The 25,824-nt window shown below is 43.3% G+C and overlaps 1 protein-coding gene across 1 annotated transcript in view; it reads left to right on the top strand.

The window, feature by feature from the left end:
- The window catches only part of TMEM163 (transmembrane protein 163), a gene marked incomplete at both ends in the record, with an annotated part of 232,271 nt that overhangs the window by 169,993 nt on the left and 36,454 nt on the right, over positions 1-25,824 (top strand). The window contains one exon of the mRNA XM_084255855.1: positions 14,259-14,355. Coding sequence (XP_084111981.1) covers positions 14,259-14,355 — 97 coding nt within the window. The remainder of the gene's footprint in view (positions 1-14,258; positions 14,356-25,824) is intronic.

Here is a 25,824-nt window from a genome sequence, read left to right as displayed (position 1 = left end):
GACCACATGTATGTTGATATGATAGACTCCTCAGAGTTCTTCCTTGAACTCCCCCTGTCCCCAGGCAGGGACCTGAGTGCAGGTGTGATCCCAGGGAATAGGGGTGGGGGTGGTAGAGTTTGTCAGAAGGGAGGAAAGGCCAATAAAAGTGGGATATTGTGGCCAGTTTCCCAGCAGGGACTTCATTGAGCCCTGGTCTCTGAAAAGGATGTACCATCCATCCTGATAGGCACTGAACTGGGATGCCTCTGTTGGGAGCTAGAAGCAAGCACTAGGACAGCAACTGCCATCTCAGCTGGCTGGCGTGTGGTGTGGCTCCAAAGGCATCCTCCACATCTGCTAAGCCCCTGCAGTCTTTCAGGTAACTATTGTTAAAATACACTCCACCTGTGTATATTTTAGTGCTATATTTATTTAGTGCTATAGCCAGTTAAGTTGAGCTTCCTTATAGTCTCCACTACAAAGACGGAGAGGATGATAATGGATGTGTGCACAGTAGCACTTATTTCTTGGGATGGTGTGGTTGGTGATGTTTTTAGCTTATGTAACTAACTTAGGGATCAGATCAATAGTGTACTTATAGCCCCCTTTTTTTTTTCACAGAAGCCTTATGAAATGTGAATCTAATAAGTGATATTAATGTAACTTAAATTTTCAGAATTTTTAACAATTATTTCCTCCATTTGAAGGCTCTAGGTGTAATCATGAATGTGCTTTTCCAAAATTATAATAGAGAAAGATTAGATTATTTTAACATTCTTCAAATAATTCAAAATCATTATTCTGTTTAGAAAACCAGTTGCCCAACCCATTGGATAATGACATTTTCTTTTAAAATTCTTTCTTTCTGTATTATCTATTTTTTCCTCTCATTCTGGGAAATGTCAGACCTTCAAAATAGTAGATTGTGTAGGTCATAGAGATGTTACAGAAATAAGATCCAGCCAAAAACATGGTGAATCTTTTTTGCTGTCTGACAGTTCTATAGTAATATCTTAAAGGTAGCCTATAATTTGCACATTGCTCTATGGGAAACTCATATTTTTGTCACCTAACTTGCCAGGAGATAAGTAATACCTGCTATCCAGTTACTAGTTTTGGTTATGCAAATAGATCTATGCCTCAAACCTGTGGTTTTAAAATGCCAATTGTAATGAGTGAGAATTCCCTTTACTACATAGAGACTAGAATCTAGAGTGCCTAAATCTTGGTGATTAAGTCACAGTTGCTGTAACTGAAGTCTAGAGAGGTTTTATTATTTTCCTGTTCTTCTCCTAGTTAATGACAAATAGTGATCTAGAACCCAGGACTCCTGAGCCTGCAGCAACTTCTTAGCAACTCTGGCAATATTGCTGTTTATGTTAGAGAATTTTGTACATAAAACTTTGTGCAAAATATGTGTGTATGTGTTTAAATCGACAGGACACCCAGGTAAAGAAAGCTTCACCTTGTTTTAAGGCTCAGCTGTTAATTAGCTTTATAACCTGGACAAGTCATGGGCTTTTTGGAGGTCTTTCTCTCTCTCTGTCTCTATCTCCTTCTCTGGCTCCCTCCCCTCAACCCCACCCCAAACCCCCTATCTCAGCCTTTCTAAATTGTCAGGCAGGAGCCTTGCTGCATAGTCCCTTGTTGTTCTCTCTGAGTCCCAGACTCTTAAATACATGCCAAGTAATGTTTGCTCCTGGGAATTCCTACCACTAGAACTTTGCCCTAAGACTCTGCTTCAGATAGGCCATGCTGAATGATGAATTTTACCAAAAGTCCCAAAGGTGGGAGGAAGTTTCATAGGTTTAAATCAGGAATATTACCTTTAGTATTTACATACATCTAATATCATGACATACAACCTTTTATTCATCTTATTTATGTTCATAACGATGTGGGGAGGGAAGTGCTATTTTTAACATTCTCGTTTTACTTATAAGTAAACTGAGTCTTGGAAGAGGAGATGTGAACAGTTGTGTGAGGAAGCTGGCCATATTAGCCTAGCCACAGTGCTGTCACCTACCAGTGAGCACGGCCCACATAGCCTCACCAGGCAAGACAGACAGTAGATGCTCAGATTCAACTTGATCAACTTGTACCATCATGTTCAAGACTTGTTGGGGATGAGCATTGATGTGTTAAGATGATACAATAAAAGAAAATGTTAGAAGTGATGTAACTGGAGAATGCATTTATAGAAATTTTCTTTCCATTGAAAGAGTACAACACGCAGAAAGACAGGACAAAAGTCCATTCCTCACTATGGTTAAATTTTAGTGTATTTCTTGTCAAAATTTTTCTCTTGGTGTTAGCTATTTTTACATATTTCCAAATTGTATACATACAATTTTATGTCCTGTTTTTTCATTTGCTATTTTATTTTGTGGACACCTGTTTTTGATAAAAGCACTTTTAAGTGGTGCTTAACAGTCTACAGGATTGATGGGTCACAGTTACTCAAATGCTCCTTTTGCTGCACTTTTACCGTACCCACTTTTAAATATAAATGCTGCTGCGAACATTCTTCTACAAAATATTTTTTCTTTAGGGATAAAGTCCCAGAGTGGATCAAATTGAATGAACAATTTAAGCCAATTACTTTAAACACTATAATCAAGTAGGTTGGAAACACTGGAGAATAGGTTACCAAGGAAATGATAGAGTATTTTTGCAGAGATGAAAAGAAATAAAAGGTTCAGTTAACCAAGTCATGCTGATAAGCATGTGTCCTGAAGGTGGAGAACTTTTCATTTCCCACAGGGTGGAGCGGTAGAATTGGTGGCAGATGTCTGCAACACAGAGGTGGGAGGTGAGTTCCAGAGATCATAAGGAGGCTTCCGTTTTTTTTTATGGTTTTGATTCAAAAAAATGATTCAAGAAGTAATTTTCTGTGCATTTCTGTGGCATCAAGAGCGCCTGCTTTGTAGGAGAGACTAAAACTTGAGAGATGGTTCCTCTCTGCTCTAATAAAGCTGTCATCAGTGTTCCAAGGTGATCTGCAAACAGGCCCCTCCCTGCTCTAGTTTCAGGGCTGTCTTTTTGAGATTCTTTTGCTGCCACTGCCTTAAGACAGTTTCCTTTTCAAGAACTTTGTGTCTGTCAGGTTTGCTCTAGTAACAACCCCAAATCGCAATGACTTGTACCACAAATTTTACTTTCTTTGTCATTTTCCATTTAAGCCAAGGTTTGGTGGTGGCCCCATTCCATGTGAGTTCTGATTTCAGGTCCTTTAGGAAGAGTTCCTCTCTGAGGTTTGCTCTTCTTGCAGACAGGACAGAATTCAGGCCAAGCTACCCACAGAGAACTTTTGTTCTGGGGCAGTGGATGCAGTGAATGTCATCTCCATTCACAATCTCCTGGCCAGAGCAAGTTGCCTGGCTGAGCCTGAGATTGGGTGGAGGTTCATTTTTGGTACACAAAGGTGCAGGAAAGTATATGGCAAGGGCAGGAATGTGTAGTTGGGGTCAAACTGTTGTGAACAATGACAACAGAATACCATAGGCCTATAGGGAGTGTGCCTCCTCATTTTCTCTGATATCCATCCCTCCTCTTGTCCACTGCCTGGTTCTGAGCCTGGAATATATTGACCCTAGTGTGAAGGAGTATCCAGAAGGAAAGGATGTGCTACGTGTACAAGGCACATGCAGTCCTGGGCTTATCACTGTGGTTGGTGGTTTTCTTGGAAGATAGTCCCAGCAAGGTCTTCCCTCCCATGCACTCTTCTGCCTTGTCACCATTCACCCACCCCCCCCCAACCAAAAGTCTAGTAACAACCCCCTATCGTACTTTTATACTTGTTCTTTCATCTCAGCAGCCTGTGACTCATGTATTATCAATAGAATGCTCTGGAAGGATACTGTATGTCTTTCAAGGACTAGCAGTATTTGTTTGATTCTCATAAAATGCTTGTTCTAGAGTAAATGAGTCACCCTGTGGGAGCCTGATTACCCTGAGGGACATTGCTTAGCCACTCTGGTTCACAGTCCCAGCTGAACTTGGCCTTCCAGCCATTCCTCTGAATCATTTCTGCTCTCAGTCCTCATCATTTATCTTGGATTCTAAGTCCAGGGAAAGAGTATGTGATCGGCCTAAACTTGGTATAGGTGTTTAAGGAAGAATGCAATGACTACCTATCATCTCCTCAAGGACAGTAGGGCCAGAAAGGAGAATTGAGGCCCATTAGCAAGGAAAGGGGGAGTAGATGTGGGTCAGGCCCAGAAAATGTTCACAATGAATAATGGCTGAGTCAGATACTGATAGACAAATCCAGCCATCTTAATCCATCATTTTCAAAGCTGCTGGGGGGTTGCAAAGAATTTTTTATAAGTTTATACAACTCAGTTTAGCATGTGAGGCTCTTCAGGGTTGGTCTTTGCCACTCTGTCTCCCCAGTTTACCCTCATGAAACCTGCATTCCAGACTTACTAAGATGCTTGTGCTTTCTTGAATAGTGATCTCATCCATGGTCAAAGCATTAAATACAAGCTGGGAGATAATGAATCCCAATTTATGTCCCCCTTGAACTTTTTGCTAAAATGAAACTATCTTCAGTTGGCTTCTCAGTACTTCCACTTGGATGCTTAGCAGACATCCCAACTTAGTGTGCCCAAGACTGAACTTCTGGTCTTCCCCCGCTCCCACAAGCCGGGCTTCTGCTTTTCTCCCCACCTCAGGAAATAGCAACTCCATCCTTTAATTTTCTCAGGCTAAAAATCTTCAATCATTCTTGACTCTTCATTAGAAAACTCATCAATAGCATCTTCAGAATATATCCCCAAACAGACAGGAACTTGAAAAGAGAATGCATCCAAAGATGTATTCAAAGAGAATACACCCCTTCATTGCTGTAGTCCTGATCCAAGGCACCATCATTTGTTACTCTCAGGCTGGGTAGTGAAAGCCTTCTAACTGCCCTCCCTGATTTTGCCTTTGCCAAGCAATAGTGATCCCGTTAAAACTTGATACTTCTCAGCCAGTGACTTCCCATCTTTGTAAATGCCTAAGTTGTTTTTTAGAAGTGGAGGTTACGTTGTTTTACAACATTATATGTGATTCAGTGGCACAGGAACATACCTCCTTAGATGCAGGTTCTCACACAACACCTACCACCAAGGCATACATATTCCTGCACTGTAGTCCATTATGCCTCCCACCTGCCTCCTGTTTTCCTCTAACCCCCTCTTGTACCCTTGATTCAACAGACAGTTTTCTAGGGTTTGTTACTTGTTTGATTTTACCCTTTGTTTGTTTCTCTGTATTTCACATAATAATGAAACCATCTGGCTTTTGTCTTGCTTATTCTGACTTATTTTATTAGCTTTATCTTTTTTTTATATAGCTGAGTAGTATTCCATTGTGTATATACACCACATTTTTCAAATCCCTTTGGTATTTAGGTTGTTTCCATAACTTGAAGTGCTTAAATTCCTACATGATCCTTACCTACTGATGTAACCTCTATCACTCTTCGCTTAAGTTAGTCCATTGACTGCCTTAATTTTTCTCAATCAAGTCAAATAGGCTTCTGCCTCAGAGTCTAGATCTTTCCTTGTCTGGAAGGTTCTTTCCCTATGTGTCTGCATGACTTTCTCCCTAGAATGGTGCCTGCATGAATTGGGTTTGTGGTGACAATGTGCTGAATGAATATAATCTGATATGCCTTTGGCATATTTTCCCTTTCCCTCAACTACTTCGTTCCTCCTTCCCAAGCTAACTTCTCTTGGTTCTTTCAAAGTCAACTCAATTGTTTTTCCAGGGAGGTGCTTGTGTTTATATGCTTGTTTATATGCTTGTGTTTATATGCTTCCTTTCTCTACTCTTTGAGGAAAAGGATATTCCTTATTATTTTATCTAATGCACAACAGGTCTCTTGGTATCTGGTATACCTTCAGTAAATATTTCCTTTTATCTCAAAAATGATGTAGTGTTTATTTCTATAGGTAGTACCTGCACATTGTTTAAAAAAAAAAACAAAAAAATGATACAGTATATTGGTAAAAGCAAACCTCTGTTTACCATGTTTTTCTATAGAGGATGTTACATTCCTCTTGTGTACCTGCCTGGATATATTCTTTTCATAGACAAGAAGTTACATTTTGGTAAATATTGAAGAAAAAATTGAAATTGATGCACAAGTAATTGACCTGACATTGAAGATGCATAAATGATTCATTTCAAATAGCCAGTTTATTTAATTAGATTCCTAGTTGTTCTTACTCTCCTGGTAAAGAACTTTTTAAATTTCCCTAAAACCCACTAGTCCACTTCTTAAGTTACTTGGTTGAAACTGGTGAATATCAGCAAATCTGCCTTGAATCTCACAGGAATTTGTCTAACCCAGCTCACGCCATGTCCATTTCTCCTGTCCTGTTCTAGCATCATGTCTTTGCAGAACCATTTAGTTGTCTTCATTTGATCTCCCTGCTTCTACTGGTGTCCCTCTTCCGCCTATTCTCAACAGAGTAGATAGTGATCCTACTTACATAAAATTAATTTCTCTGTTCATTTGTTTGTTTGGTTCCCATTCTATTCAGAGTAAAAATTCAAATCTTTAGTAGGAGTTTGTATGGCACCCTACATGGCTGCTGTGTTCCAGCCATGCTGACTTCACCACTCTCCACCAAATGTGCTTGGTTCCCTCCTATATGGGGCCTTTACCCTATCTTTTTTTTTTTTTTAGAGGCATGTTTTTATTTGTTTGTTTGTTTGTTTTCTTTATACATGCACTGGGTACAGTCAGAAGCGCGGGAGGGTGAGAGAATTCACCAGAGCCAGAGCGGGGAGCAGAGCAGGCAGAAGGACCGAAGTACACTGCTGAGGGGAGCAGCGGGCGGCAGGAGAGGTCTGCGCGCCATGTGGGACCCTCCTCTGGTGGCTGGGGAGCAGCCGGGATCGAACCAGTGCCGCGGAGGCCGTGGGCAGCTTCACAACCCAGCGCTCAACCGCTGCGCCACCGGGGAGGCCCTCTTTACCCTATCTTACCTCTGCTAGAGTGCTCCTCCTCAGGTGACTGCACAACTTGCTGTCCCATTATTTAGATTTTTGGTCAAATGTCTTAGATGTATGACTTTTGAGGGCCTCCCTGGTGGCACAAGGGGTTAAGCACAGCACTGTGAAGCCATCCGCAGCCTCTGCAGCACAAGTTCGAGCCCTGGCCTGCCAGGGAGCTACCCACCTGGTGCAGCAGACCTCTCCTGTCTTGCCTGCTGCTACCCTCAGCAGTGTATTTCAGTCTGCCTGTTCTGTTCCCCACTCTGTCTCTGGTGAATCCTCTCACCACCCACACCTCTGGCCTGTACCCCAGTTCTTGTATGCATAAATAAATACAAATCTTTTTTTTAAAAAAGTATAACTTTTGAATATAGCATAACTCTCCCATTATTCCCCTTCTTTATTCTATGTTTATTTTTGCGTAATGTGCTTACATGTTCACAGGCTTTTTTTCTGGCTGTCCCCGTCTAAGCTCCACAAGAGCAAGCAGTTCATTTTCTTGCTAACTGTTGCTTCCTTGCAATATGATGTGATGGGCATCAAGCAGTGTTTGTTGATGGTTGAAGGCACTTAGGGACATGACGCTCAGAGTGTATCCCCCCATAGTGTATATTGGAAGTGGCAATCTTGAGATGAGCTATTCCCTGTTCCTCTGCTTTGATCTCTCTATACCCTGGAAACAACACTGTGAGTCCTGGGGACTGAGGGATGTGGCTGTGGGATCTCAGGCTCAGGACATGCCTCTGTGGCTAAACTCAGTATTTCTGACTGTCTGGAGATTCCTCTTCAAGTTTAGTAATCTCAAGCTACACTGACTTCCAGCCTCTTCTAAATTGTGATTACCCCTGGTGAAGCTATGGCTATGGCTGAATTGATTGACATTAGATGAGAACAAGAGTGAGATACGACATGGAAACCTAGGAGTTGGGTGGTTTCCTGGGATAAGGGAAATGCTGCATTAATTGATAGAAAGCACCAAAAGCATGAGGCTCCTTCCCAAGGTTAGATCATCAGGAGTCACTTCTGGGCTAACATCCCTTTGGTGAGACTCTGTTTTTAACCTGTTAGAGTGGCAAAGACTGGTATGGTTGTCACTGATCACACATGGATGTTTACTTTTAATTAATTAAAAGCAATTAAATCTAAAATTTCATTGCTCTATTTATAGACTAGCCATACATGATATCCTCAATAGCCACATGTGGCTAGTGGCTGCCATAGTGCACTGCGTGGAATAGAACACTTCCAGGATCACAAAAAATGCTCTTAGATGGCACTGCCCTAGAATTTGATTCTTTAACCCATGTTGAGTTTTGTCCATAAAGTTGAAGCCAGGAATAAAGGACTTTCTAAATGAGATTTCACTCGGGTGACTGCTAGTCAGTTTGTGTATTATTACAAATGTAGGCAAAGGGCCTTTGAGGGATCAAGAGAGGTTCTAAGTAGTTACTTGTTGAGTAATGGTTGGTCTTGCTCCAGAGAGGGTATGGAGCACTGGTCTGGAGGACTGTGGGATGACTGACATATCCTGGTCACTCCCTGCCCTTAATCTGTTCTTGAAGTGGCAGGTAGATGAGAGGGAAGGTAGAGGAAAGAGATGGGAAAGTAGGAAGGAAGAAGAGATAGGGTCTAGAGTCTAGGAGAGTCAAGGGAGCAGGTAAGAAGAATAAGATTAGAAAGAAGAGGGGAGGGAACCCTGGTAGAGGGGGGATTGGGCTGTGGGGAGTGATGGAGTGAGGATGGGATTCTTTTTTTTTTTTAAATATTTATTTATTTATGCATGCAAGAACCAGGGTACAGGCCAGATATGTGGAAGGGTGAGAGGATTCACCAGAGACAGAGTGGGGAACAGAACAGGAAGACTGACTGAAACACAATGCTGAGGGGAGCAGCAAGTGAGACAGGAGAGGTCTGCCATGTGTGTATCTCCCTGGCTGGCCGGGAATCGAACCCACGCTGCAGAGGCTGCGGACAGCTTCACAGAGCTGCATTCAACCACCTGCGCCACTGTGGAGGCCCAGATGGGATTCTTGATCACAATGGTGACTGTTTGGTGTAGCCATGATAAAGAATAAGAAATGGCTCATAAGCCATTCATTGCTCACTTTCTCCTTTCCTTTATCCTGTCTTCAAACTGAATTTGTCTGTGGCTTTATTTAAAATGGCAGAGCACATTAAGGACCAGAGTACTTAGCTTTAACAACACAGCATTAGTACTGTGTGTATTCACCACTTGATGGTGTGTTGTTGATATTTTTCATTACTTCACATTTGAATGATGTCCTAAGATTACAAGTGCGTGGACACTAAGGTAAAAGTCGAAAATCAAACATGTACACTTTCAGCTGTGGACTGAATTGATGGATTGCCAGGGCTACTGTGTTGTAGGTCTTTGCTTAGTGAGGGATGTTTAGAAGAAAACTTCTCTTTGGAAAATAACTTAGAATTGGTATGATGAGTCAGGCTTTATTAATGTGAACCACAGGCCTTTAAACCTATAATTGACAAGGGACCAGTCTTTCAACCTGACATCATTTTGGATGTGAGAGTTGTCAATTTATTTTGCCTTTATAATTTCAGAGGCAAAAATTAATATTTCCTACGATGTTATTCATGGATTTATAACAACATGCACAATGATCAGTTTACACCCTTTAGTAGAAAATAGCAACAACAGATGCCAGTCGCTTTAACTAGTTCTTTGGATTTTGCCAATCTTCTTTCATATATTAAATGTCTCTTTGGCAAGACTAATATAGTGGTTCTCAAATGGTAGTGATCATTAGAACCACCTGAAAGACTTACCAAAATAGAGTTCCTATTTAGCAGGTCTGGAATGGGCTCCAGAATTTGCTGTTCTAGCAAGTTCCCAGGTTAGTGATGCTGCTGATCCATGGACCACACTTTTGACAACCCCTGATCCTCTGGGAATTTAAATTCAATTTCAGTCAGACTTGATTGGTGGGTACATCAAAGAGGGTGGTGTTCATTTGCCTCTTTCTGACTCAGGGTTTTCTTCCTCTGGCAGAAGGGAGAAAGGGTATTCATTCTGTGACCTGGCCCATCACTGCTGTCGGCCCATGGACATAATGCCCTCTTTATTTGCCAGGCCAGCTTCTGCAGTGAAAGCTAGGGTGTACTGGTGTGGCTGCACCTCTGTCTCCTTCCCCACCCCCCATAACCTGCAAGTAGCACACACTTGCAGATTCAGAAGCAGCTGTTTTTTTTTGTTTTTTTTTTTTTTTTTTTTTTTTTTTTTTTTGCAGTATTTGCTCCTGACCCAAATCTTTTATACATCCTGCACACTGCTGCAACCCCAGGTGGCGATGATGTGAGGATGTGACATGAGTGTCAAGAGCCTTCAAATGATTGACCGAGTGTGCATTACTAGGGAGGGGGTCAGGAAATCGAGGTTTTATTTCTGGGCCAACTTCAAACTCCTTGAGTGGCCTAAGGCAATGCTCCTAATCCTTGACTCCCCCATTTTGACTCCTTGTGCTTAAGAAATATACCTCTCTCCATCCTAATATATAAAATAGTAGAAAATCAAAAGCCCTGGTCTGGTCAGTGGCGCCCAGGGCATTTGTGAGCTGCTGTGTGGAACTCTGAGTGCCCGAGGAGAGAGCTGCTGTGTAAACACAATATATTATTAATAACGTGTTAAAAAAAATAGCATCACACCCTCTGCTAATAATAACTACTCTAGGCTGGGAGCAGCTCTACCAGAGGGTCCTGACAGTGTTGAAGGAAGGGTGACTGGGTTTCTTGAAGCACATTTAGAAGAAGATGAAAATAGGTTTTGAAAACATTTTTGAGCATATTCATAGGTATAACTGGGGGAAAAAAAGCATGGTTATAGTTCTGTACCATTCAACTTTAATAAATTAAATCAATTCCTTTAAATTTTCGTTGTATTTGAGAGATGTACAATGTAGGCTATTCCTTCACCATTTGGCTAAAGTATTAGGCTTCTCTTTCCTTCTCCCATCCCCACTGGTAGATAGCTGATGTCCCTTAAACTCCGGGGAGGGGGTAGTGTGGAAACTTACAAATCAGTTAGTACTTACTTAGCTAATTGTTACATCCACTTTCCATGAGCATATGGGGCCCCTGCTATGTGCTGCTGTGGATGCCAAGATATAAAAACATTGTTCTTGTCCTTAATTATATGTAATTTTGATTAAAGATATTAAAGATATATAAGCCAGATGCTGTGTGGGAGATCACTGATCCTTTATACTTGGACACAAGTAGTAAAGAATATGCTTCAGGTGCAGAGGATCCAGATCAGCTTGTTCATGCATTATGGAGGCATGCCTGCAGTGCTCTGGGGAAAGATTCTTGTAACATCACTATTCCCTGCTAGGAAGAAGCTCAGACATTTGTTCCTTTTCTGTCCAGAAGCGTTTGGAGAGGGAGGCTTCTTCTGGATATTATGAAAACTGCTGGCAGAAGGTCTGACACCTATTTAGGTCTTGGGGAGAACGCTGCTCAGTAGACACAGGCACTGTGTGGTCTCTTGGGGACCCTTAAACCCCATTGCTTCCTCACCTGCTGGGATGGGTGGTTCCCCCTGCATTCTGTCCAGGGGAGTTTTGTGCTTCTTTCCCAATCCTGAAATCCTCTTAAGGACGGGACTTCTCCTGGACTGAACCTGAGACTTTCAATTCTAGTGCACATAGAAATTGCCTGGGTTGCTTTTAAGCAAAAGCAGATGCCTAGGTTCTACATTCCTCCACGCCCTCCCCCCACCCCCGAAATTCTGGCAAGATTGAGCTGGAGCTGGCTCTGGGCTTGTTTAGAAATTCCCCAAGCAGAGTACCCTCAGGGTTAAATTTGCCTGAAAGTATGAATCAAAGAGTCTTCCAGTCACTCAGTTTTTCTGAATGGAGGGAAAACAAACCACACCACAAAAACTTATCTTAGAGGCCGGTACTGACTTAAAGCCCTTTTCCTTTTGTGGAAAAGGGTCCACTTGCTCACAGCTAGAATTGGTTACTTCTAGAGCTGGGCATGGCTGCCCCATAACCATTGTCCCGTGGACACGGGTGGGACTCTCGCTTGAGAGCATCCATCCACCAAGCCATGGATATCCCTGATCTTGTGATAGTGTCTCCTTACTGTATAGCCCAGAGTAGGTGCACCTCCCTCCTGGATGCCTCCCACTCGACGGCCCCCCTCCTTTCCCTGAGAGCCCTGCCAGGACCATGAGCCCCAGTCGCAGCCTCACTGCTTCATGTTCGCATTCTTCACTCCTGCTGCAGTATCAGTCTGTACTTACTGCCTTAATTATCTTTTCTTCCCCTTCAGTGTATTTTCATTTTCTCCCAGGCTCATTATGAGATGTATGGGACCACGGTGGAACATCCACTTGGTTTATAGGGCCAGGACTTCCCGATGCTCAAGTCTTACAAAGAGCCCAGCACATTCATTGGTTCTCCTACTTCTCTGCATCCTTTTGTGTTTCATCAAACCTGCACTGATCGTTTCTGTCTGTTTTTGAAAGAGTAACACTGACCATTAGTATGTGGGTTAAACAGCTATTGAGTGGACTCCAAGAGGTCTTGGTTATCTGACTTCTAAGTTCGGGGAACATACCCCAGGCCAGTTAGGATTCTAACTAGGTGGTCAGTGTAATCTGGTTAATTTGGGGCAGTGCTATTAGTTCAAAGAAGAGAATTCAACATTGATGATGATAAATGATTTTATGTGGTAGCCGGGGGAAGATGGCTGAGAAGACTGCCAAGAAGTGGAGATATCAGGTGAGGCTGGAATAATCTAGAGTTAATTATAGTCATTTGTACTTTCCTCCTCTTTGCTGCATTTTTTCATTTGCTGTTTTGAACCTTGCGTTACTATCACCATTTCCTTATGTTAACTCTCATTTTCCATCTTTATCCTGCAGGTTGTAGTGTCTGGTTGCCAGAGGCATCTCCTACATCCCTACATATCCTCAAAGATACTCTTGCTGGCCTCTACCTTCCTCCCCTGGCTGGCTGTCCTGACTATGTGGCTTCTCCCTTGGCCTCATCCTTAACTTGTTCCTGTCTCCTTCTGTGCTGGTTGTCTTGGTTGACTTCATTTTTCCTTCTTGCCTCTTATATTTTTTCCCCAAAATTATGTTTATTAAGGCAAAGTAGGTTTACATCTTTGTAAATGCTTTGGGATGTAAAAACTCAAACCTTTCCAAATGTATGCTTTCATACTCTCCCTCCACCACTGCCTGAACATTCCCCCACCACGTTCTCTTCTTGTTCGCTTAGCTCTGCGGTCAGAAATAAAGAGGTTATCTCATTTCTTCTAGGATCATTCCATCTTGCCACAGACACTCCATCTTTGTTACTACCAAATCACTCTTCTTTTTATACCTCTGGCAAAATTTAAATGCATCTTATCACATCACTAGAAAGGGAGATCCAGGACAGGCTTTTCCTTTGCTTAAGTCAGTCTTAATGAGTTACTTTTTCTTTTTCCACTCTGTGTATTACCTCATTTCATCTTCAGGTAGGAAATATTATTTCCTTTTGACAGTTTAATAGGTAGAGACTAGGCCTCCCTGGTGGCGCAAGGGATTAAGACGCAACCTATGAAGCTATCCACAGCCACTGCAGCATGGATTTGATCCCCGGCCAGGGAAATACCCATATGGTGCAGCAGACCTCTCCTGGCTCGCCTGCTGCTCCTCTCAGCAGTGTATTTTAGTCAATCTGCCTGTTCTGTTCCCCACTCTGTCTCTGGTGAATTCTCTCAGCACCACCCCCACACACACCTTTGGCCTGTACCCCAGTTCTTGTATGCAAAAATAAATAAATCTTTAAAAAAATAGGTAGAGACTAAGAAGTTCAATCACTGGACCAAGATCACACACAAAGTATGACCACGCACAAAGGTAGGGCTTGTGATGTCTCATGCCAGAGCTGCCACTCTTCCTATTAAAATGTATTCCCTCCAGCTAGAGGAGGAGTGACATGCTGTGTTGCTAGGTTGGGGGATGAATTGTGTGGCTTTAAAGACCCTTCCATGCCGGCACTCATGGAAGGCTGTGAGATTATATAGTATGGTAAAGTTCTCTCCTATGACGTTGACTTTGATGGTAAAACTCAGAGTATATTCTGCTAGAGATGATTCAGTATCAATCATGGGACTATGGGCAGTCACTATGGGAGCATGGCAAGTTATGATTGGGTCCCAGTGCCTTGGGCTGTGCCATTATCATTGTTGTACTATAATTAGCAGGGTAAAGTTCTCCCAGTTAAGATTCTCAATGTTTTGTTTCTTTACAGAGCCTGTGTCATCTTGGGGGTGATATTTCTTCTGTCATCCATATGTATAGTGGTCAAAGCCATCCATGACCTGTCAACGAGGCTGCTCCCAGAAGTGGTAAGGTCCTTCTTCTTCCTTAACAATCATTCCTGGCAATGCTAGCCTCCTGTGCCACCTGAAGCCTGGGTTTAGTGGGGAAGCTGGGCAGATGGAGAGAGAGCTCATTGCTGAATGTGAATGACTTGGTAGAAAAGCACTGGGCACGATGAAAAGACCACATCGTTGAGTGGTACTCGGTTCTGTGTAACCTCTTCTTAGATCTTTTGACTGTTTTTAAAGCAAGATGACTTTTCTGTAAGAAAATTGGGGTGATTTTTATAAAGCTCAGTGATCCAATCTGTGCTGCTTGCATCTGTTAGGCATCCATTCAATCACGGTTATAATTAGAATTATTTTTTCCCCTTTGCCCCTTGATACAGTACATAAATCTATTTGCACTAGGTCTTCTGGCACAACTGACATTTGGATGCAGAAACTGAAAGATGCAATTCCACATTAAAGGGTATCTTTGACTGCTTTGTTCTGTGGGTAAGACTTATTACTGGCATTCTGATTACTTCCCCCCTACCCCCGCCCTTTATGAATGCCTAGAAAAGAAACATTCTTACAGGCTCCTATCAGGCAGTCTTCATAGAAAGCAGCTGATTTACTTATCAGGAGATAAGATGCTTGACATTGCAGTGATTCTTACTATATGAGTTGCATAGTGATTTTAATGTAAAACTGTGGGCTCTTCTCTTAGAATGTGATTTGATTTGAGCTTGACTGTGTGCACCATCTTACATAAGGCCCAAATGATTACATCTTTGATCTCACTTTTAGAAAAAAAAAATGTTAATCTTGGTATTTTCTTTCTTATAGTTATTCTTTTTCCTGGTCCCTTATTTAAGTTTTCTAGATTCCTGCTATGAGTGAGACCATCCGGTATTTTCCTTTTTCTTTCTGGTTATTTTGCTGAGCATGATCCCTTCCAGCAACAAACAACTATGAGCCAGAGACACTCTATGGGGGGTGGGGGGATGGGGAAAGGAGGAACTGGGGTCAAAATAAGGGGGTTGTAATTGTATGGGGAATATAAAAATAAAATTTAAATAAAAACAGGAAAGTAATATACTCTGTACATTTAAGTGACATGTTATTTCCACAGACCTCAAATAATAAACAGGTGGTGCCAAAAAAAAAAAAAAGTTAATCTTTTTGGGATGAGGTATTGCATTTGTGTGTGTATATTTATGGGCAAGATGAAAATGAAGTGGGGTGTTACACTGCATTTAGTATAGGTATTAAAGTGATAGCTTTAAGTCACAATTCCCGACCCCTTTAAACTGAGATTTAAGCCATTCCTTTAATAACTCACCACGATCTTTATTATTTATCACAGCAAGCCAGATGCTGTTCTCTAATATTTCAGTGACAGGAAGGAAAAATGGATATCAGGGTGGGAATGTACCTACCTATGGTTTTTAGTCTTTTTCAGGAGAGCTAGGTGAAACAAATAGCACTATTAATTATATCCTGAGCTCATCATCTGATTGTGCTGTCTCATTCTGATCTGCCTGGTTGCCTGGGGTCCTGGACTTTTCCATCCCTTTCCTCCATCAAATTTGCTCTCCTTAATTCCTGAATATCTGGACAGAATTCATTCTGTCAGAAGCCAGATCCTACATAATACGTACACATGAAAGCATTAAGTGTGATTAAGATGTCAGCCAGATGACAACTTTGCATTTTACAGGGGATGTGAATATGCCTCCACTTTAAGACATGTTTATTGGTGGGAATTTTCAGCACTAGACTAGTTGATGTATTCATTTATTTAGGCATTAAAAATTAATTTCCAGCAGGGCTAACTTGATATGGGATGAATATCTTCTCATAGACCCTGTAGAGGCCCTCCTTGTTTTCTCTTGATAGCTGAACTTTTTTTAACTGGGAACAACCTCATATCCTATGGTGTAAATACTCCAAGAGGAGAAGCTCACAACTGATATTCTACATCAAGGTATAAAATTTAATGTTCCCCACCCCCACCCGGCCTCCCTGGTGGCACAAGGGGATAAGACAAAGAGAGCTAGGTGAAACAAATAGCACTATTAATTATACCCTGAGCTTGTCATCTGGTCAACTATAAAGCAATCCACAGCCACTGCAGCATGAGTTTGATCCCCAACCCAGGAGCTACCCACATGGCACAGCAGATTTCCTGACTCTCCTGCTGCTACCCTTAGCAGTGTACTTCATTCAGTCTGCCTGTTCTGTTTCCCACTCTGTCTCTCTCACCCCCCACACCTCTGGCCTCTACCCAGTTCTTGTATGCGTAAATAAATAGATCTTTAAAAAAAAAATCTAATGCCCCGCTCCAGGTGGGGTTCAGAGAGAGTGAAGAACTCCATGATTTTGCCCAAGACTAGACCTAACCTTGGAGAACTCACACCTGTTGTGTCATTTATCAGTTCTGGGTGGGATTTAAAAATCACACCCCTTTATGGGTATTTCATCAGAACTCTGAAGAAAAGGTATAAGGTAGCTTTGGGTTTGTTTTTGTATTTTTAAGCCTTCAGAGTTATATAAGGTAGCAAAGGTGTCTTCCAACTGTGTGAACCCCTGTCTCTGCAGGAGAGACCTCTCAGTTGGCTGAGTGCCTCACAGTAGCCAGGTCAACACCGCTGTTGTGTAGCCACCAGTGTTTCAGTCGTGGTATTTTGGCTCTCACTCTCTGCTCTTGGAATTTGGGGAAGTCAGCATCCTATAGGCAAACTCCTGACCACTGGTGTGCAGTAATGCAAAATGAGTGTTTGTTCTACAATGCCTCATCCAAATTAGGAGTCATGAACTCAAATGCCCACAGATGTCAGTCTTGAAAAGGAGAAATTGTATGTCTGTGGGAATTGGAGTATGTGCCCCAATGAAAGGTCTGCTCTCTGAGTTGCTGGACCAAGTTGCTGGGTGGGAAGATGGACCAAAGATTGTCAGATTCTCATTTTTAAGAGAAAGTGGAAACCTATGTTTAATGTTGAAATGAATTGGCAACTAATTAAAATGTTATGAAGACCCTGGTTGGGAGTGGGAAGACAATTTCAGACCAAATAAAGCATGTCTTTTGGCTGCCTATGGTCTTGCAGTCAAATCTGGGGAGACTGTCATTTATGGCCTGACGTCATGAATTTACATGTGGGTTTCATCTCCACCCCGACCCTCAGATGCAGAATTGCTTTTTTACCTGTGAGTCCTATCAGGTGACTATGGGTTTGTCAGAAGCAACATTTGCCTTACCTCAGCCCTGTTTGCCTTTGCAGTTTTCTTCTTAATGTTAACTGTACAATTCTCAGAGTGAGAATAATTGCAAAAATTGGTAACTTTTGAATAAGAAAGCTGTGTAGTCAAGAATTTCCCAACCGTGAAGCTGGTTGGCTCAGAGCTTTGGTGGGGTTGCCTGCTGCTTGGCATTTTGCTGGAGAAGTCAGGCCAGCCCTGCTCTTGGGAGAGCCCCAGATGGGAATATGTGGTGTTTGCTTGCAAGGCTTCATGAGCAAATGGCATAAATTGGCATCCTCACAACCTACACATGGTTGCTTTGCTTCATTAATGAAACAGATTCCAGAAGAGCCTTCTTGGAAATGAATATGAACTGCGGTTCTAGAAGTCAGAGTGAGAGTGTGTGGTACCACAAATGCATTGGCAATAGTGCTTGCCTTCTGTCTGTGGATTGCTTTGAAAGAAGCGCTATACTCTTCCTGTTTTTACCTCCTCCACACTCTCTTTGATAAGAACCCACAGGTCATATGCTTCTCTTTTTTTGGTGGCACATAGGACTCTGAATGCTGAAATGATTTTTCTGAGGTGGTCAGCTGGCTGGTGGCCAAGCCTGGATTTGAACCCTTGTCTCCTGGCCTGGAGCTGTCTTGGATACTGGTGCTGTGGCTTATTTGGTCCTTCTGTTGACTCTTTAGGCCTGACTCTCTTGTCTGTCTTCTCAGCTTCAGAGGGGTGTGCTATCAAATGCTCTCTGAGGGGGAGGGTGTCCAGGCCCCCAGTTGGCCTCTCTGACTCCTGGTACCTTTGCTCTTACCTCATAGGCCTCTGTACTCTTTGCCACTGCCAGGCTTTGCCTCTTGAAATCCTACAGACAGGTTAACCAAGCAATGGAAATTGCTATAGGACAAGTTGGCAATGAGGAGAATCGTGGAATCACATGAAAGGAAGCAGTGTAGGGAAGCTGCTTAGCACAGGGGAAGGGATGTGGGTGTGACTGGAGGTGTGGATCCCCTCTGACAACAGGCAAACCATTTAATCCCCCTGAACCTTGGCTTCCTCATATGGAAAGTAGAGACAATACTTGTGTCAAAGATTTATGATAAGGATAAAATGGGAATTAAAAATAATAACTAGCAGTAGAAAACTGCTACAATGGTGACTGCTCTCTTAAAGTTCTGATGCTTGATGCTTCTGATTCACTAATCAAAGTGACCCCAAGTTGTGGTCTGAGGTAATTTCAGAGTGAGCCTCTCAGTCCCCTTTGCCTGCCTCCCTCTGGCTGGTGGTATTCTCTCTTGGGCTTTATGTGGCCTAGCCAAATCAGACTCCTCTTTTGAGGGAACATTCAACACTCTGTAAAAGGCCTGGCCTCTAAGCCTAACCCACCATTTAGTGACAGTGTGACTTCTAGCAACTCATATCTCCTCCCTGAGCAAGTTTCCTCTTTGTAAATGGTGTCACATCACCTACCCCACAGTAGTTACTGACGATGAAGTGATGTAATGAATGTGGGAAAGCTCTATAGCTGTTGTGCTTCATAAGTGCTTTATATTGTTTCTGATTCCACGGCTCTAGAAGCCACCCTTGCCCATGAGTTCTGTTGTTCTGTGTCCTACTTGGTGGCATGAACTCATTCACTTCTTTGACTTTCAGTGGTAGATCATGGCAGCTTTACCTTGAAATCTGGGCCAGCATCTGAGTCCGACCTCCTTAAATGGTCATGTGTCAGTAATAGTACTATAATGATAATTACAATTGCAAATGGCCACATATTAGCAAGAAATAAAATAAGGCCATGTGTTGGTGGAAATAAGTAAGAATAATTGCTACCATTTGTACGTCTACCGATCCCAGGCCCTCTTTACCTACCTGGCACCGAAGTTAAATTCAAAGTCAAATAGCAATAAAGGCTAGCAATAAAGACTTTTGCAAAGTCTTGACTTCTCATAGAAGGTGGCTTTGCTCCCAAGGAGCTCACAGTTGGGGAGAGACTTGTAAACTGGTACATTTAAAATGTGGTGGTAAGAGCTGGGATAGATGCAATTATATGAAAAAGCAAAGAGGACTTCCCTGTCATGACTGGAGGTCAGGGAGATGTATCGGAGCCTCCCAGAGGAGCAGCTCCTGCCCATGACATGTGATGCAAGAGTGGGGACTGGCCAGGTAGGCCATGGGCAGGGAGGAGACTGGGGTGGGGCAGGGGAGTAGGGAGCTGCTACAGGCAGAGCAGCTGCAGGAGCCGCGGGTTATGTCTACTGTCTAAGCCTCTCCTATCTTTGTTTCCTGTTTCTACCACTGTGTCTGGGTAGGATGAAGAAATAGAGAGAAAAATACAAAGGTAAAGAAGGCAAAGGGAAAAAGGAAAAAGAACTTTGTATTGTAAATCAGAAATAACAAACTCTCGTTTCTTCTCCCATGAGCAGAGAGGTTGCCCTTCAAGCTCTCCTTTTTCTATCCCCCCACTACATTCTTTATATATATATGTTCTATGTCATTGTTCGTTTTCACATCCTTGTGTAAATCTCCATCCCACCCTCCACAACAAAGCAGCTTCACTCTAGCAGTAAAAGGGAGCCCCTCTCAATTGCTTATTTTCATGCAGGCCGCCAGCCCTCAGCATTATTTCCCTTTGAGTCTTGCAGAACAGGACATGGTTTCTCGTGTGTGGCCATCTTCTTTCATGGCTGCATCTGGTTGATGCATGTTTCTGAGTGACTCACACCCTGGAAGAATGGGCCAGCTCTGCAGAGCTGGTGAAGGGCAGCGATCTTCCTGCAGGAGCCTCAGATGGGGTGCCACTCTTAGGAGCAAAACTGGAGATAAACCTCTTATAAAGGATGTTTTGCATTTATATTTTCAAGTTTTCCCAAGGAATTTCCTACCTGCAGAAGTTGCTTGGGTGTGCAGGACTTCTATGTTTGCAAAAGTATTTCGAGATTAACCTATGGCTTGGTCGATAAGAATTATGTTTTCTTTAGCCACTTAATATCTTGCTCTAAGTGATTCTGTGGTGAAGACAGAGACAGTTTGGCCTGCCTCTTTCTCAATTCTGTTTTCATACAAGGTGTATGTGTTCTTTCGCTTTTATCCTCCTCTCTCAGGGCTTCCGCCTTCCCATAGTTAATCCTTGAGCTCCCTCCTTGCCTCTCTCACTTCTTGGATATCTCACTTCTATACTCACTACTTCTCTTTCTGGTATCTTCAGTCACTCCTGCCTGCTGCTTTGTATTCGGACATTTCATTTCATGTCCTTCCTTACCCAACCTTTGCTCCACTGGTACATCTAGAAAACTGTAAATCCATACATGCATATCCATACTCAGCAATAAAAAAGCACTATTGGTCCATGCAACAACATGGATGGATCTCAAAATTATTAAAGTGGATACCAGAATCAAGGCAAAAAGGAATATATACTATATTATTCTATTTATTTAAAATTTTAGATGTAAATGGAAGCGAATAGTGTTTGCCTGGGGGTGGCAGTAGAGGTAGAGGAATTATTAGAGAGTCACAAGGAAACTTTTGAGGGTGATGGAAATCTCTTAATTTTGGTGATGGTTTCACAGGCATAAAAATATGTCAACACCAAACAAGCTGTGCACTTTAAATATACACAGTTCAAATACATCCAGGGCTGTGCTTGGCCACAAAGGACCTCACGGTGCTTGGCCAGATGGGATTCCTGACCATATACATGGAGCATAAATACTTTGAGTTGCTATGAAATGAAATTTTATTTTTTTTGATTGTAACCCATACATTTGGTACCTGGGGTGTTGACAGCACTGCTATTGCCTATAAATAGGCAAGAATGTGAAGACAAAATGTGTGATGAAAGGAGGTAGTATGAATAGTAGCCTAAATAGGACAGCTGTCATCAAAGGCACATAGTAAGAAGAGGGTCTGCTGAAATATGACTGATCTCATGCAGTTGCCAGAAACACCCATGGTGACCCAGACTCTTGAGCGTATTAACCATTTTAAACCTGAAAGCATGACCCGGTTTTTCTTTCAGTCTCTTGTACACAGTCTGATTTGTTTGTCAGCTCAGGTGTTACCTAGGAAATGGCTATATGAGCGTCTCTGATTGGCTCTCTTTTCTCTGCTGTCTCTTCTCTGCCCCCACACCCCCATCTTCTTAGTGATTTTGAGGATTCCCACATGACTATCTTGGGGGCTGCTGGGTTAGGGTAACAAGAATGGAGATGAGAAGGGAAGGGGGGGGGGCTGATTCCGCTCCATCCCCCAGCCTATTCCAGGGACATCTGGGTATTTAAGGATAGTGGTGTTTATCACAGATGGGTGTTGCTGGATCAAGGTTGAATACTTCACTGTTCAAATGTGTCTGTACTTAACCTTGGGAAGTTTATTTAATCTCTTGGTGCTTGTTTTTCCATTTGGAATGTGAGAATTTAGCACTTCTGATTTAGCACTTCTTTATCTCTGTGAGGTTTTGAGAGCACTTTCTTACCTTCTGAAGAAAGAAACAAATTATTTCAAAAGGTGTCTGTTTAACATTTTAAGGTAATTTTTTTTTCACTCACTTCCCTAATATTGGCAACATGATCCTCATAATGCAGCTCTTATTTTTTTTGTTTATCATGTGGCTAATAGCATCATACTGAATGCCTTTTCATTTACCAAGCTATGGCTAAAATATCCTGCTTATATGATGCACACAATGTACCCTAGTACAGCAAAGTCCTTGGGAATAAGTTCCTCCAGTGATTAGCACTCCGCCTGTGAATTCCTTGTGCTCCATCCTCCTGTCACATGAACAGTCCTGTCACTTCGGAACAGTCAGCCTATACCAGAATATGAGTATTTGGTGACAAAGCCACACATGTTACTGGATTGTTGGAGAGACATTTGATTCTCTCTGAGAAGTAGTTTTGAGGCACTGGATAAAAATTCTTAATCCTTAAGTCATTCCATTAAAGTAGGCTCTTTATCATCCCAACCCCATGGAGTCAACAGAGGATCTTTACACTAAACAATTCTCCAGGGAGAGGCAGAACTAGAAAACAAGGCTAACTGCATCCACTATGCAGGTCTGCTGCTGTAGGAGGGACCCTGAATGTTCTCTTTTATGTGTGGGGGTGCTTGCACAGAGGGAGACGGTGTGCAGAGAGGCTGTGAAAGGACATAGCTGAGTTGAAGCTAGCATTATTGGGAGCTGTGGTCTTTGACCCTTCCCCTAGCTACTCGTGAGAAGCAGTATTGAAATGTGTGTTGCCACTTGGTTTCTACAGCTGTCCTGTATTCAAGCTTGGCCTACCCAACTCCATCTGGAATTCCCCAAAACCACCCAGCCCCATATGGGTGCTTGGTCCTTGCTACGCCCATGATACTTCACACCAATGGCTGTGGTAGCTCTGAGCACACTGCAGTATAATATTCTGCCTACTTGCTCTCCGCCCCCAGTGGACTGTAACTTCTTGGAGTACTTGACCTTGCCATCTCCATAGTACCGAAGAGGGGCTGGCATGTAGTAGGAGGTCATTCGCTGTACATTGAATAAATTTGTTTGCGCCTGTTTGTGACCATTGGCTGTACCAGGCAATAGGCTAGTACTGCACTGAAAAAGCCTTTTAACCAAGAGCTTATCTTTCCAGTTACCCCAAACCAAGGCTGCCTGGGATCTTGCTGTGGACTTTTTTATATCCTATGAGCAAAATGTAGCTCACTAGCAAAGAAGGCTTGGCCCACACCTCTCTCCCCCATTGAGTTGTTATCTCCCCTGTGCTGTGGGACTAATGATCTATCACATATCACATGTGAACAGGTGATATGCAGGTGAGGCAGTCCATAGATAGATTCTCAAATCATCTCTCATATTACTGAAGCCAGGTGTGTCAACAATATCATTTTGTTCAATGTTGCTTTGTCATAATGTTGATGAGAAAAAAATAGCCCAGCCAATGAGACCAGCCAATGTTGAACAAAATGATGTTATTTGCAGACCTGGGTTTGTTGTATATCATAATGCTTAAAGTTGCAGTTTCCAAGTGTATGTGTAATATGATGCCTTTGACTCTCACCCCCAATTTCTGTATGGTACCTGTTTTAGTTAATATAATATTACTGTGTGTGTTATTGAGGAGAGCAAATGTTGCAACTTCATAAGTGAACATGTTTTTAAGATCTAGACTATGTCTGATATGAGTGCCCATCATATAAATTCTTGTACCATGTAGCCAATCTCCTGTTGATGAGCATTTGGATAGTTTCCGGTTTTTTATTATCACGAAGCTATTAAAATGAACATTGCTAGACTATCCTGGTGATGGGTAAAGGTAGTTTTCTCTAGGGTAATATCTAGGAGAGGAATTTTGGAATAAGAGGGCTTGCAAGTTTTCTTAGAGACGGCCAAGAAAGAAAGCACTTAGAGAGTCAACATACTTGACATCTTCAAAGTTAATTATAGTTTTTACAGTCTAATGGTAAAAAATGGTATCATCTTTTAATTTATTTTCCCTTGGTCATTGGTGAAGTTGATTATATTTTTATATATTTGTTATTCTTTTGTGTTTCTTCTTTTATAAGCTGTTTCTGTATATATTCTTAGCCTATTTTTTCATTTTTTTTCTTACTGGTTTTTAAGAGTTATTTCTGTGTTTTGAATACCGGTCTTCTTGTGTGCAAGTTGCAAATCATTTCTCCTAATTCCTAGTTTTTCTTAACAACATATTGTGTATCTTTTGCTATTAGAATCCCCCACTTCTCCTTTCCTCCACCTTCAATTTTGGTATAATTATCAATCTTTTCTTTATGGGGTCATGGTGGCTTTTTTTCATTCAAGGAGTAGGAGGTTAAGAATGCCTTACTAGGGGGGCGGAGCAACATGGCGGCGAGGAGACGCTGCGAGTAAGATCTCCCATTAAAAAAAGTTAATAGGGAGGAAAAGCGGCAGGTCCCAGTGAGAACTGGGACACGGAAGATAAACGGACGACTCCAGCAAACTGCCCGAAGAAGAAAGTTGCCATAAAAGAGGACGAGAAGGGAGGGAAGCGCAGAACCCTGCTCCCCTCCCCCGCCCACAGAGGCGGCACTCTCCCACCGGCAGAGACGAGGGAAACAACAAACCAAAACGCCCAACAAGAAAAACGGACGCAGCAAGTGGTACTGTGAGTGGAAAGGAACTACTTCAGCCACCACACCCCGTGAACGGGAGCTGAGGCGAACCCTGCAGGATCCGCCGCGGAGGTGAGCTCCAGGCGCCATTAAAGAGAGCCCCGCCCCCCAGGAGGAGACCAGCACCAGCACACAGCCCCGGCCGCCCGGTAAGCTTGCGCGAAAGCGGCGCTCGGATTGCAGCTGCCCAGGGCCCTGCACCTGCGACCTAGGCTTGCGGGGAGACGGCGGAGGCCCTCCCTGAGTGAGCAGGAACAAGGTGCCCAGGCAGGGGAGCGGGATTCAAAAGGCGCCATTCCCGCGCCACTGATCTGGGCTACAGCCCACGTCCTGGAACTGAGGGCTTTGGAACTGAGACCCGGGCGGAGGCCCTCCCTGAGTGAGCAGGAACAAGGCGCCCAGGCAGGGGAGCGGGATTCAAAAGGCGCCATTCCCACGCCACTGATTTGGGCTACAGCCCGCGTCCTGGAACTGAGGGCTTTGGAACTGAGACCCGGGGCACGAAATTAGGGGCGTGGGTTCCCCACGACGGTGGGGCACAAGGCAGACACAGCACCCCAAAGCCGTTGAGGTGTACCCTACCATCCCCGCTCTGCTCCCTGTCCCACGGGGTGGAAAATCAGCTCCGCAAGGGCTCTAGGAGAGATCTCTGGTGCCACCTAGCGACTTGACCCCAGCACAGGCTACTGAAGGAGCTAGTGGCCAGCTGGGGAGTTAGCCCACACCGGGCCCTTTCTGAACAAGTAGTCTGAGCCCACAGGGAGAGCGAGCACCCACAGCCGGGGCAGACCAGGCGCGCAGAATAGTGTGCCTGAGACCAGAAGCGCAGGGAGTGTGTCCCACATCACCATTTTAGAACAGGGACATTTCTTCAGTAAAGACTACCTGCAGAAGGCTTCCTCAGGAGCCAGAGGTGAGCAGGGGAAGTTCGCCCACGCCAGACCCCCTCTGGCCTGCAGTCCAAGCCCAGAGGGGAGCAGGAACCCACCGCCGGGGCAGACCAGGCGCACAGGGGAGTGTGTTCCCACATCGGCATTTTAGAACAGGGACCTTTCTCCAGTAAAGGCTGCTTGAAACTGACAGATGACTCCTGGAAGAACCAGAGGGGAACAGAGAAGCCCACCCAAGATGCCG

Source organism: Talpa europaea (genome assembly GCF_964194135.1).
Source record: "Talpa europaea genome assembly, chromosome: 1".
NCBI lineage: Eukaryota > Metazoa > Chordata > Mammalia > Eulipotyphla > Talpidae > Talpa > Talpa europaea.
The sequence above is the reverse complement of the archived record's forward strand: the minus strand, read 5'-3'. Positions and strand labels throughout refer to the sequence as shown.